At 41.0% G+C, this 13945-nt stretch overlaps 1 protein-coding gene across 4 annotated transcripts in view; it reads right to left on the bottom strand.

Annotated features, from left to right (window-relative positions):
* The window catches only part of WDR76 (WD repeat domain 76), a 63259-nt gene extending 50630 nt beyond the window's left edge, over positions 1 to 12629 (bottom strand). For 3 of the 4 annotated variants that reach the window (XM_060005141.1, XM_060005142.1, XM_060005143.1), the window contains exons 1-2: positions 11937 to 12030; positions 10680 to 11090 (exon numbers count right to left, since the gene is read on the bottom strand). In XM_060005141.1, coding sequence (XP_059861124.1) covers positions 10680 to 11090; positions 11937 to 11993 — 468 coding nt within the window. In that variant the 5' untranslated portion in view covers positions 11994 to 12030. Of the gene's footprint in view, positions 1 to 10679; positions 11091 to 11936; positions 12031 to 12246 lie in introns of those variants that run through there. The other variant, XM_060005144.1, reaches the window with a different exon arrangement.
* Between the last annotated feature and the right edge of the window lie 1316 nt (positions 12630 to 13945).

Genomic DNA, 13945 nt, shown 5'->3' with positions numbered 1-13945 from the left:
CGCAGTGGTTGAGAGTCCGCCTGCTGATGAAGGGGACACGGGTTCGTGCCCCGGTCCAGGAAGATCCCACATGCCGTGGAGTGGCTGGCCCCGTGAGCCATGGCCGCTAAGCCTGTGCATCCGGAGCCTGTGCTCCGCAACGGGAGAGGCCACAACAGTGAGAGGCCCGCGTACCACAAATGCTTCATGCCAAAAATTTACAAACTGTATGAAAACAAATACAACATTCCCCAAATGACAAAACTGTAGAGATGGAAAACAAATTAGTGGTTGCCAGGGGTTAAGGATGGTGAGAGGGAGGGCAGTGGGCATAACTATAAAGGGGTAGCCTAACAGAGATCTTTGTAGAGATGGAGTATTTCTGTATCATGATTGTGGTGGTGGCTACATGAATCTATACATGTGATAAAATGATACAGAACTATACACACACCTTATACCAATATGAATTTCCTGGTTTTGATATTGCAATGTAGTTATTTAAGATGTACTCATTGGGGGAGTTCCCTGATGGCCAAGTGGTTAGGACTCTGCACTCTCACTGCCAAGGGCCCGGTTCAATCAAAAAACAAACAAGATGTCCTCATTGGGAAAAACTGGGTGAAGAATACATGAGACCTCTCTGTACTACTTTTGCAAATTGCTATGAATCTGTAATCACTTTGAAATAAAATTTTTTAAAAATATACATTTCTCAGCTAACATCATATTTAATGGTGAAAAACTGAAAGGTTTTCCCCTAAACTTCGGAACAAGATAAATATGTCTGCTCTAGCCACTTCTGTTAAACACTGTACTGGAAGTTCTAGCAAGGACAATTAGACAAAAAAGGAAATAAAAGACATCCAGAATGGAAAGGAAGAAATATAACTATCTTTATTGCCAATGACATAATCTTATACGTAGAAAATCCTAAAGAATCCACACAAAAAAATTAGAATAAATGACTTCAGCAAAGTTGTAAGATACAAGATCAACATACAAAAATAAGTTGTATTTCTATAATTATCAATGGTCAGAAAATGAAATTAAGAAAACAATACCATTCATAATAGCATCAAAAAGAAAAATATACTTTGACACAAATTTAACCAAAGAAGTGCAAGGCTTGTACACAGAACATTACAAAATATTGAAGGAAATTAAAGAAGATCTAAGTAAATGGAAAGACATCTCATGTTCATAGATTGAAAAACTTAATATTGTTAAAATGGCAATACTTCCCAAATTGACCTACAGATTCAGTGCAATATCTGTCAAAATTCTAAATGTCATTTTTGCAGAAATGGATAAGCTGATCCTAAAATTCATATGGCAATGCAAGGGACACAGAATGGCCAAACAATCTTGAAAAAGAAGAACCAAGTTAAAAGACTCACACTTCCTGATTTCAAAACTTAACTACAAAGCTACAGTAGTTAAAACAGTGTGGAACTGGCATAAGGATAGGCAAATAGATCAACTAAATAAAACTGAGTCTAGAAATAAACCTATATACCTATGGTGAATTTGTTTTCAATAAGGAAGTCCAGACCATTCAACGTGAAAGAAGAGTCTTGACAACAAATGGTTCTAGGACAAAAAGATATCCATATGCAAAAGTATGAATTTGGACCCCATCTCATATCATATACAAAAATTAACTCAAAATAGATCAAATACCTAAATTTAACAGCTAAAGCTATAAAATTCTCAGAAGGAAATATAGGTGTAAGTCTTCATAACCCTGGCGTAGGCAATGGTTTCTTAGATATGACACCAAAGCACCAGCAACAAAAGAAAAAATAAACTGACCTCGAATTAAAATTTTTAAATGAAATTTAAATTTAAAACATTTGTATGTCAAAGGACATTATCAAGAAAGTGAAAAGAAAGTCCCAGAATGAGAGAAAATATTTGCAAATAATATATCTAATAAGGACCTAGTGTCCAGAATACATAAAGGACTCTTACAATTCAACAAGAAAAAGACAACTTAGGGGCTTCCCTGGTGGCGCAGTGGTTGAGAGTCCGCCTGCCGATGCAGGGGACACGGGTTTGTGCCCTGGTCCGGGAAGATCCCACATGCCGCGGAGTGGCTGGGCCCGTAAGCCATGGCCGCTGAGCCTGCGCGTCCAGAGCCTGTGCTCCACAACGGGAGAGGCCACAACAGTGAGAGGCCCACATACCGCAAAAAAAAAAAAAAAAAAAAAGGACAACTTAGAGGAGACCTTCAAGATGGCGGAGGAGTAAGACATGGAGATCACCTTCCTCCCCACAAATACATCAGAAATACATCTACATGTGGAACAACTCCTACAGAACACCTACTGAACGCTGCCAGAAGACCTCAGACTTCCCAAAAGGCAAGAAACTCCCCACGCACCTGGGTACGGCAACAAAGAAAAACAGAGACAAAAGAATAGGGACAGGGCCTGCACCTCTGGGAGGGAGCTGCGAAGGAGGAAAAGTTTCCACACACTAGAAAGGGCAAAGCGGAGAGATTTCCGCACAGAGGATTGGTGCCGACCAGCACTCACCAGTCTGAGAGGATTCTCTGCTCACCTGTTGGGGTGGGTGGGGACTGGGAGCTGAAGCTCAGGCTTCGGAGGTCAGATCCCAGGGAGAGGACTGGAGTTGGCCATGTGAACACAGCCTGAAGGGGGATAATGCGCCACAACTAGCCGGGAGGGAGTCCAGGAAAAAGTCTGGACCTGCCTAGAGGCAAGAGACCACTGTTTTGGGGTACGAGGAGAGGGGATTCAGAACACCACTTAAACAAGCTCCAGAGACGGGTGCAAGCCACGCCTTTCAGCGTGGTCACCAGAGATGGGCATGAAACACTAAGACTGCTGCCGCAGCCACCAAGAAGCCTGTGTGCAAGCACAGGTCACTATCCACACCTTCCCTCCCGGGAGCCTGTGCAGCCTGCCACTGCCAGGGTCCCGTGATGCAGGGACAACTTCCCAGGAGAACACACAGCACACCTCATGCTCTTGCAATGACATGCTGGCTTCTGCCACCACAGGCTCGCCACGCATTCCATACCCCTCCCTCCCCCCCCAGCCTGAGTGAGCCAGAGCCCCCTAATCAGCTGCTACTTTAACGCCGTCCTGTCTGAGCAAAGAACAGACGCCCTCAGGTGACCGACACGCAGAGGCAGGGCCAAATCCAAAGATGAACCGCAGGAGCTGTATGAACAAAGAAGAGAAAGGGAAATTTCTCCCAGCAGCCTCAGGAGCAGCGGATTAAATCTCCACAACTTGATGTACCCTGTATCTGTGGAATACCTGAATAGACAACGAATCAACCCAAAATTGAGGCAGTGGATTTTGGGAGCAACTGTAGACTTAGAGTTTGCTTTCTGCATCTAATTTGTTTCTGGTTTCATGTTTATCTTAGTTTAGTATTTAGAGTTAATTGTCATTAGTAGATTTCTTTATTAATTTGGTTGCTCTCTTCCTCCTTTTTTTATATATATATAGATTTTTTTTCCTTTTTCTCTTTTTGTGAGTGTGTACGTGTATGCTTCTTTCTGTGATTTTGTCTGTACAGTTTTGCTTTTACCATTTGTCCTACTGTTCTGTCTGTCCGTTTTTGTTTTTGTTTTTTAAGTAGTTTTTAGTGCTTGCTATCATTGGTGGATTTGTTTTTTGGTTTGGTTGCTCTCTTCTTTCTTTCTTTATTATTTTTTCATTTTTTTATTTTTAATAATTATTTTTTTATCTTAACTCTATTTATTATTTTTTCTTTCTTTCTTTCATTTTTTTCTCGCTTTTCTTCTGAGCCATGTGGCTAACAGGGTCTTGGTGCTCCAGCTGGGTATCAAGCCTATGCCTCTGAGGTGGGAGATCAGAGCTCAGGATGTTGGTCCACCAGAGACCTCCCAGCTCCATGTAATATCAAATGGCAAAAGCTCTCCCAGAGATCTCCATCTCAACGCTAGGACCCAGCTCTACTCAACAACCAGCAAGCTACAGTGCTGGACACCCTATGCCAAACAACTAACAGGACAGGAACACAACCCCACCCGCTAGCAGAGAGGCTGCCTAAAATCGTAATAAGGTCACAGACACCCCAAAACACACCACTGGACGTGGTCTTGCACACCAGAAAGACAAGATCCAGCCTCATCCACCAGAACACAGGCACTAGTCCCCTCCACCAGGAAGCCTTCACAACCCACTGAACCAACCTTGGCCACTAGGGGCAAACACCAAAAACAACAGGAACTACGAACATGCAGCCTGCGAAAAGGAGACCCCAAACACAGTAAGTTAAGCAAAATGGGAAGACAGAGAAATACACAGCAGATGAAAGAGCAACATTAAAACCCACCAGGCCAAACAAATGAAGAGGAAATAGGCAGTCTACCTGAAAAAGAATTCTGAGTAATGGTAGTAAAGATGATCGAAAAACTTGAAAATAGAATGCAGAAAATAAAGAAACGTTTAACAAGGACCTAGAAGAACTAAAGAGCAAACAAACAATGATGAACACAATAAATGAAATAAAAAATTCTCTAGAAGGAATCAACAGCAGAATAACTGAGGCAGAAGAACGGATAAGTGACCTGGAAGATAAAATAGTGGAAATAACCACTGCAGAGCAGAATAAAGAAAAAAGAATGAAAAGAATTGAGGACAGTCTCAGAGACTTCTGGGACAACATAAACACACCAACATTCAAATAATAGGGGTCCCAGAAGAAGAAGAGTAAAAGAAAGGGACTGAGAAAATATTTGAAGAGATTATAGTTGAAAACTTCTCTAATATGGGAGAGGAAATAGTCAATCAACTCCAGGAATCACAGAGAGTCCCATACAGGATAAATTCAAGGAGAAACATGCCGAGACACACATTAATCAAACTAACAAAAATTAAACTCAAAGAAAAAATATTAAAAGCAACAAGGGAAAAGCAACAAATAACCTACAACGGAATCCCCATAACCTTCCAAGAAACAAAAGCCCAGGACTAGATGGCTTCACAGGCGAATTCTATCAAACATTTAGAGAAGAGCTAACACCTATCCTTCTCAAACTGTTCCAAAATATAGTAGAGGGAGGAACACTCCCAAACTCATTCTACAAGGCCACCATCACCCTGATGCCAAAACCAGACAAAGATGTCATTAAGAAAGAAAACTACAGGCCAATATCACTGATGAACACAGATGCAAAAATCCTCAACACACTACTAGCAAACAGAATCCAACAGCACATTAAAAGGATCATACACCATGATCAAGTGGGGTTTATCCCAGGAATGCAAGGATTCTTCAGTATATGCAAATCAATCGATGTGATACACCATAATAACAAATGGAAGAATAAAAACCATACAATCATCACAATAGCTGCAGAAAAGGCTTACAACAAAATTCAACACCCATTTATGATAAAAACCCTCCAGAAAGTAGGCACAGAGGGAACTTACCTCAACGTAATAAAGGCCATATATGACAAACCCACAGCTAACATTGTCCTCAATGGTGGAAAACTGAAACCATTTCCACTAAGATCAAGAATAAGACAAGGTTGCCCACTCTCACCACTATTATTCAACATAGTTTTGGAAGTTTTAGCCACAGCAATCAGAGAAGAAAAAGAAATAAAAGGAATCCAAATCGGTAAAGAAGAAGTAAAACTGTCACCGTTTGCAGATGACGTGATACTATACACAGAGAATCCTAAAGATGCTACCAGAAAACTACTAGAGCTAATCAATGAATTTGGTAAAGTAGCAGGATACAAAATTAACGCACAGAAATCTCTTGAATTCCTACACACTAATGATGAAAAATCTGAAAGTGAAATTAAGGAAACACCCCCATTTACCAGTGCAACAAAAAAAATAAAATATCTAGGAATAAACCTACCTAAGTAGACAAAAGACCTGTATGCAGAAAACTATAAGACACTGATGAAAGAAATTAATGATACAAATAGATGGAGATGTATACCATGCTCTTGGATTGGAAGAATCAACATTATGAAAATGACTATACTACCCAGAGCAATCTACAGATTCAGTTCAATCCCTATCAAACCACCACTGGCATTTTTCACAGAACTAGAACAAAAAATTTCACAATTTGTATGGAAACACAAAAGACCCCAAAGCCAAAGCAATATTGAGAAAGAAAAATGGAGGTGGAGGAATCAGGCTCCTGGACTTCAGACTATACTACAAAGCTACAGTAATCAAGACAGTATGGTACTGGCACAAAAACAGAAGTATAGATCAATGCAACAGGATAGAAAGCCCAGAGATAAACCCATGCACATATGGTCACCTTATTTTTGATAAAGGAGGCAAGAATATACAATGGAGAAAAGACAGCCTCTTCAATAAGCGGTGCTGGGAAACTGTACAGCTATATGTAAAAGAAAGAAATTAGAACACTCCCTAATACCATACACAAAAATAAACTCAAAATGGATTAAAGACCTAAATGTAAGGCCAGACACTATAAAACTCTTAGAGGAAAACAAAGGCAGAACATTCTATGACATAAATTACAGCAAGATCCTTTTGACCCACCTCCTAGAGAAATGGAAATAAAAATAAACAAATGGGACCTAATGAAACTTAAAAGCTTTTGCACAGCAAAGGAAACCATAAACAAGACCAAAAGACAACCCTCAGAATGGAAGAAAGTATTTGCAAATGAAGCAACTGACAAAGGATTAATCTCCAAAATATACAAGCAGCTCATGCACCTCAATATCAAAAAAACAACCCAATCCAAAAATGGGCTGAAGACCTAAATAGACATTTCTCCAAAGAAGATACACAGATTGCCAACAAACGCATGAAAGAATGCTCAACATCAGTAATCATTAGAGAAATGCAAATCAAAACTACAATGAGGTATCACCTCACACCAGTCAGAATGGCCATCATCAAAAAATCTACAAACAATAAATGCTAGAGAGGGTGTGGAGAAAAGGGAACCCTCTTGCACTGTTGGTGGGAATGTAAATTGATACAGCCACTATGGAGAAGAGTATGGAGGTTCCTTAAAAAACTAAAAATAGGCCTTCCCTGGTGGCACAGTGGTTGAGAGTCTGCCAGCCGCTGCAGGGGACACGGGTTCGTGTCCCGGTCCGGGACGATCCCACATGCCGCAGAACGGCTGGGCCCGTGAGCCATGGCCACTGAGCCTGCGCGTCCGGAGCCTGTGCTCCGCAACGGGAGAGGCCACAACAGTGAGAGGCCTGCGTACCGCAAAAAAACAAACAAACAATTAAGGACATTAGGTTAAGTGAAATAAGTCACCAAAAGACAAATACTATATGATTCCACTTATATGAGGTACTTATAACAATCAAATTCACAGAGACAGAAAGTAGAATGGTAGTTTTCACAGGCTGAAAGGAGGTAGGGGAATGGGGAATGGGGAGTTATTTAATGGGTATAGAGCTTCAGTTTTACAAGATGAAGAATTCTGGACATTCATTTTACATCTATGTAAATGTACATAACACTACTGAACTGTACACTTAAAAATGGTAAAGATGGTAAATTATACATTGTGTATTTTACCTCAATTAAAGATTTTAATTTTTAAAAAAGACAAACAATAATAAGTATTGTTGAGGGTATAGAGAAATTGGATTTTTCATAGTGGTTATGTAAAAATGGTGCAGTCACTTTGGCAAACAATTTGACAATTCCTCAAAAAGTTAAACACAGTTACCATTTGACCCAGCAATTTCACTCCAAGGTATATACCAAGAGAATGGAAAACATCACACAAAATCTCACAAGTAAATGCTCATGGCAGCATTATTCCTAAGAGCAAAAAAGTGAAAGCAACCCAAATGTCCATCAACTGATGAATGCATAAACAAAATGTGGTATATCCATACAATGGAATATTATTCAGCCATAAAAAGGAATAAGTACCAATACATGCTACATGAATGAATGATGAAAACATGGTAAGTGAAGCCAGACCAAAAAAGCCATATATTGTATAATTCCATTTATATGAAATGTCCAGAACAGGCAAATCTATAGACAGAAAGTAGATTAGTGGTTTCCAGGGCTGAGGGAGGGAGGAATAGGGTTTGTAGTCACTGCTAACAGGTATGTGGTTTCTTTTTGGAGTGATGAAAATTTCTGAAATTGGATAGTCGTGATGGCTGCACAGCCTTATGTGTGTATACTAAAAAACACTGAATTACACAATTTAGTAAATTTTGTTATGTGAATTCTATCTTAATAAAAAAATAAATATATGCTTGATGACAGAAACCAGATATTCACATAGTCTTAAAGTATCTTCCTCAAAGTATTTAGTAATTACAAAGGGAAAAATAGTAAGTTTACATTAGAGAATCCTGGCAGACACCACCTTAGCGAAATGATCATGGTCAACATCACCAGTAAAATACCAACATCATGTACACCCTGATATGATGCACTGAGGAGGGCACTTTCATTTCTGTGGTATGCTTCCCCAAAATGCAAAATCTTACTCTAATCATGAGAAAACAGCAGATAAACCCAAATTGAGGGAAATTATACAAAATAACTGCCCAGCACTATTCAAAAGTGTCAAGGTCATGAAAGATTGAGAAACTGTTTCCAGATCTACAGAGACATGACAACTAAATCCACTGTATGATCCTGGACTGGATACTGGAAGAGGAAAAGGATATTAGTTGGAAAACTGGTGAAATCCTAATAAATTCTGTACGTTAGTTAACAGCACTGTACCAAGGTTAATTTCTTAGTTCGATAAACATTCTATGCTATGTATGATAGTAACAAAAACTGAAGACGGGTGAAAGATATAGGAGAATTGTCTTTACTATTTTTGCAGCTCTTCTGTAAGTGTAAAATTTTCTCAAATTTTTTTAAAACTGTTCAGAAATGCTTCATGACATTAAAATACTTAATAGAAGGACTGAGAGATGAAATTTAGCAAACTTCCCAGAAAAGGAGAATAAAATTCTAGACTTACAGGCACTTGTCTTTGATGTGACAGAAGCCATCCTTCACCTGAGAACAAATAAGCTTATAAACTAAATACTTTTCCTAAAGCATGGTACCACAAAGCCTTAACCATTTTACCCCAAAAAGATAATTATCAAAAGGGAAGAGAACAAAAGAATGAAATATTCTATAAAAGATGTGAGCTCGGGCTTCCCTTGTGGTGCAGTGGTTAAGAATCCAACTGCCAATGCAGGGGACATGGGTTCGAGCCCTGGTCCGGGAATATCCCACATGCCGCAGAGCAGCTGGGCCCGTGCGTCACGGCTGCTGGGCCTGTGCTCTGGAGGCGGCGAGGCACAACTACTGAAGCCCGAGCACCTAGTGCCCGTGCTCCGCAACGGGAGAAACCACCGCAATGAGAGGCCAGCGTACCACAACGAGGAGGGGCCCCTGCTCACCACAGCTGGAAAGGGGCCGCGCGCATCAGCGAAGACCCAATGCAGCCAAAAATAAATAATAAATAAATTTATTTTTTTAAAAAAAAAGATGTGAGCTCTTTCAGCTTGTCCTAAGAAAATATATGCTGAGCATTTATGACTCTGACTATCTCCAGTCCTACCTCATGTTCTAATTTCTGACCCTGTTTACCTTACATCAAAATAAAATCTGTTTTATATTAGCCTCATATACTCAGAATCTTACAGTTCAAGAGGCCAAAGAGATAATCAAATCCACTGGTTCTCAACGTGCAGTCCTGGACCGTTGTCTCTAGGAAACCATTTTAGACATGCAAATTCTATACCCACTTCAAAATTTCTGAATCAGAAACTGGTGGTGGAGCCCTGCACAGGAGTTTTAACAAGCCTCCCAGGTAATTCTGATATAGGCTAAAGTTTGAGAACCACCAATCTTATCCAATTTCCTCACAGTAGAAGTGATCTGCTTAAAGGTACAAGGTTTCTTAGAAGCGGCCATGACTAAAACCCAGGCTTCCAACCCCCAGTCCAACGCATTTATGACTTAGCCCACCCTGTCCCACCACAGGTCCTAGTTCATTACAACACCGCCTCAATTATCCCATCTCCCTTTCCCTACCATCATTTTCTGTTCTAGTTCCATCAACTTTTCATCATGTGGTAGGGTTTTACCTTGTCTTGCATAAAATTTGTCACTTTAAATGAAGTACAACACTCCCGGCAGGCAATAGAAGCCAAAAGAATTAGATGCTTAATTCCTTAAACTGATGGAACTATTATTTTAAATAGAATTAGTGTTTCTCACGTATCTTCTCTACTCCATCACTTGTCTCCTTTACATAATTAAAGGAAATATTCAGCACATGAATGCAATCAATTAATGGTGATTTTCCTAACCTGACATGGAGTCATTCAAATGCTATATGTCCCACAACTCAGCTTCTTCTGGTACACTGTGCATAAATATGTAAAGGTGAGCATGACACCATAAAGTAGAAGTAAGCTCAAAAATAAATGCAATAAGCTGAGAGGAAGAAAAAGGGAAGCAGAGTGAAGATTAAGTCAATCCCCTCTTTCACAAATCGAAACCAAGAGTAAAATTAACCCAAGGAAGTTATGTTATACATTTAAAGAATAAAATTTCAGTTAAACATAAATTAGATGACAAAATAATCTGTTTGAGCTAATGAGACCCTTGATAACCTTAGCTTATCAGAACTTAAAAACATATTTTTAAATACGAAAAATTTGAATAAGCTAGTAATTAAATTCTTACCATGCCTGGTGTGGTACCTTCATCACTGTCTCCATCCTGGCTGCTTTCTGTATCAGCACTGAGAATCACTGTATCTGAAGTGCTCTTGTATTGCCACTTGTTACTTTCAGCATGAACATCTAAGGATGATTTTTGCAGAGTGGATTCTGCCTTGGAAGATGTGGCTTCCATCTTTGGGGTTAAAATCCTTCTGCAAGTTTTCTTTATTTCAGCCTTCTTACATTTCTTACATGCCACTTCATTGTTAGAATTCTTATCTAATAGGGATTTGGAGCGCTTAAGTTGATCTGGCTTGTAGCTACTGAGTGAAAAGGGAACAAGATACACCTTAGCTGTTTTTCCTAAAACTGTAGTCTGTACCGGTCTCAGAGACACATAAGCGATGTTTTGGTTTTCCTTATATTCATTCACCTATTCAGGTCAATAAAGGAAAACAGAGAGTATTAAAATTCCAGGTTTTAAGCCTTTTCTTACAGATCTGCATACATAAATCTAATTCCTATTTCATAATGACAACACAAAGCCAAACTGATAGCCTGTAAGGAAACCTTTTTCCCTCCAAAATCTAGATACCTAATTCATTAACCTGAATAGAATTATTTATTATACTGGACACATTTCTTACCCATGAGTCGGCCAGACCAATAATAAAAATGACGACAGGGGCTTCCCTGGTGGCGCAGTGGTTGGGAGTCCGCCTGCCGATGCAGGGGATACGGGTTCGTGCCCCGGTCCGGGAGGATCCCACATGCCGCGGAGCGGCTGGGCCCGTGCGCCATGGCCGCTGAGCCTGCGCGTCCGGAGCCTGTGCTCCGCAGCGGGAGAGGCCACAACAATGAGTGGCCCGCGTACCGCAAAAAAAAAAAAAAAAAAAATGACGACAATTTGTAACTGAGGAGACTGAGTAACTGGAATTGTTTCAAGAGTGGGAAACTGACCATAACGACTGCAAAAGCAAATGCAGGCTTCCGGATCCCAGCCAGACGCTATTTTGGGGGTTATTGATAAGCATCTTCCTCAATGCTGAAGGTCTACTTTCCAGAGGAAAACCAGGACAGGCATCCCCGCTTATCTTTTAAAGCAACACCCCCAAAAACCCGTTAAACTGAGAGATGCCCCAAGGAGCAGGAAAGTTTTAGAGTCAGGAGGTGCCGGGTGGCAAGTCCTCCCATCCTCCTCGGCCTATGCCCGGCACACCCGTCACGAAGACTGAGGCAGGAACACACCCGAAAGGGACAAGCCTTTTCTCCCATTCACCTGGAGTCGCTGTCTGGAGCCCACCTTCTCCTCGGCCTCCGCGCGCGACCCAGACATCCTCCCTCCGCTTAGCAGCTGGCGTCTTCCCGCCAAGATTGCGGCGGGAGGCGGGGATGGGTGGAGGTGGGAGGGGTGGGGAGGGGCCCGGGGAGGGGGAGGCCAGGGCGGCGCAGGAGGGTTCCGATCCCAGCCGGTGGGAGGGGGAGAGAGCACTGGGCGTTACATTAGTCTCTTAAAGAGGCAAGGTTGCCAGCCTCACCCCAAACTCAAATTCCTCAGGGAATAGAAAGGACCGAATCGACATTTTTACCTTGGATCCCGGTGATTTTGATACTGCTGATGCCAGTATTTCACTTTGAAAAACACCTGCGCCTCTCCTAAGGAAAAACCACCTTGCCTAGCAACGTGAGCCTGGAAAAGACTCAGGAGCACTTAAATACCATATGAAATAGAGAGGAAATGAAATCAATATATATGCAGCCTTTACCTCATCCCCTAGTTCCTTGTAATCCCACCACCAGAAAATTATGCCCAATGGCCACCGTATTTTCTTCCTAGGAATAGAAGCATTTTGATTTTTTTTTTCAAGAGCTGATAACTTAAGCTGGTTTAAACTTCACCCACCAGTTAACTAAGTTGGTTTAAACTTCACCCACCAGTTAACTAAGATTTAGTGATGACCTTACAAAGCCCAAAGACTGGGGAAATGTTTTAAATAACTTTTGTATCACAAAGCATCATAAATAAGATTTCAGGGCACTGTATTTCTTATAGTCACTGCTATATTAAACTTTTTTTTTTTCCTATTTTCTGGGTTGCCGCGAGCAGAAAAAATTGCCTTCCCAACAGATTTACTCCCTCTGGATAGCATAGTTTTGGAGCTGATGAATTTATAACAAATTTCTATCTACTCTTTTACAGTCCTTTTCTTTATAGCTCAAAACTGCTCCCTTGATTGGTTACTTGAGTTATCCACTGTTCCTTGATTGAGACTTGCCCAATTTCATTTCTTCTCCCAGCTGAGGCCCAATTTTAGGATACAGGTGAAATAATTTGAGAACTAATCCTATTAACAGCACCTTTAAAGCCCTTCAGGAACTTGCACACTCCTTGACTCAAAAATTACTGATAAAATCAAACTTTTCATAGTGTCTGATATATACCATGTTATTTCTGGACTTCAAGACTTTGCTCAGGCTGTCCCTTCTCTCCCCACCACAGCAGTTATAAAACCCTTTCTACAGTGACTGTGTTCTGACTACCAATTAGCCTATGTTTTTTAACACAACCCAACTAGTAAATTGGGATTATTTCAGTTACTCTTCTATAAGCCCTTGAAGACTTACTAAATGAAATTCAAGTTCCTGGAGGAAACAAGCCTTTCAACAATATTCCATACTCCTTAGAGAAAGCTAAGCGTGGTGCTTAATAATTACTTATGGACTTTTATATACAAACATTTCAGCCAGGAATATGTTTTAATAGGCAGTCTCCAGAAACGGAAAGAACTGTAAAGCCTAAGAGTGTTCGGATTTCAGGCACTGTTCTAAGCCGCCTGGGGGATTTTTTTTTTCTTGCCACTTGCCCTCACGTGACCAAAAAATACCTCACCACAACCCGCTCAGCCTCATCAACTGAGCTAATCAGGTGCTATTAACAGGATTTCTATTCCGATTAAACGCTAACTCTGAGCTTTCAACAACCTGGACAAACCGCCCTTCACTATCTCCTCAGTTTCTTATCCCTCACTACCCGATTTTCCTTGGCTTCAAACCAACTCTAACGAGCGAAACCTTTCATTCAGCCTTTCCTCGCCGCAGGGTCTCAACAGCAAAGCCCAGCGGAAGCAACTTCCCGCCAGAAAGTGCGTCCAAATACTGCGAGACTGAGGAGGCCAGGGCGGCCTATGAACATGCGCAGTAACAGACTCGACGTTCTAGCCGTAGGCGCCCAGACGTCCTCCACAATCCCACAATCCTCTGGTCGCATATTTCCGGTTTTTCTAGCTC

Source organism: Delphinus delphis, chromosome 2 (assembly GCF_949987515.2).
Source record: "Delphinus delphis chromosome 2, mDelDel1.2, whole genome shotgun sequence".
NCBI classification, from domain to species: domain Eukaryota; kingdom Metazoa; phylum Chordata; class Mammalia; order Artiodactyla; family Delphinidae; genus Delphinus; species Delphinus delphis.
The sequence above is the reverse complement of the archived record's forward strand: the minus strand, read 5'-3'. Positions and strand labels throughout refer to the sequence as shown.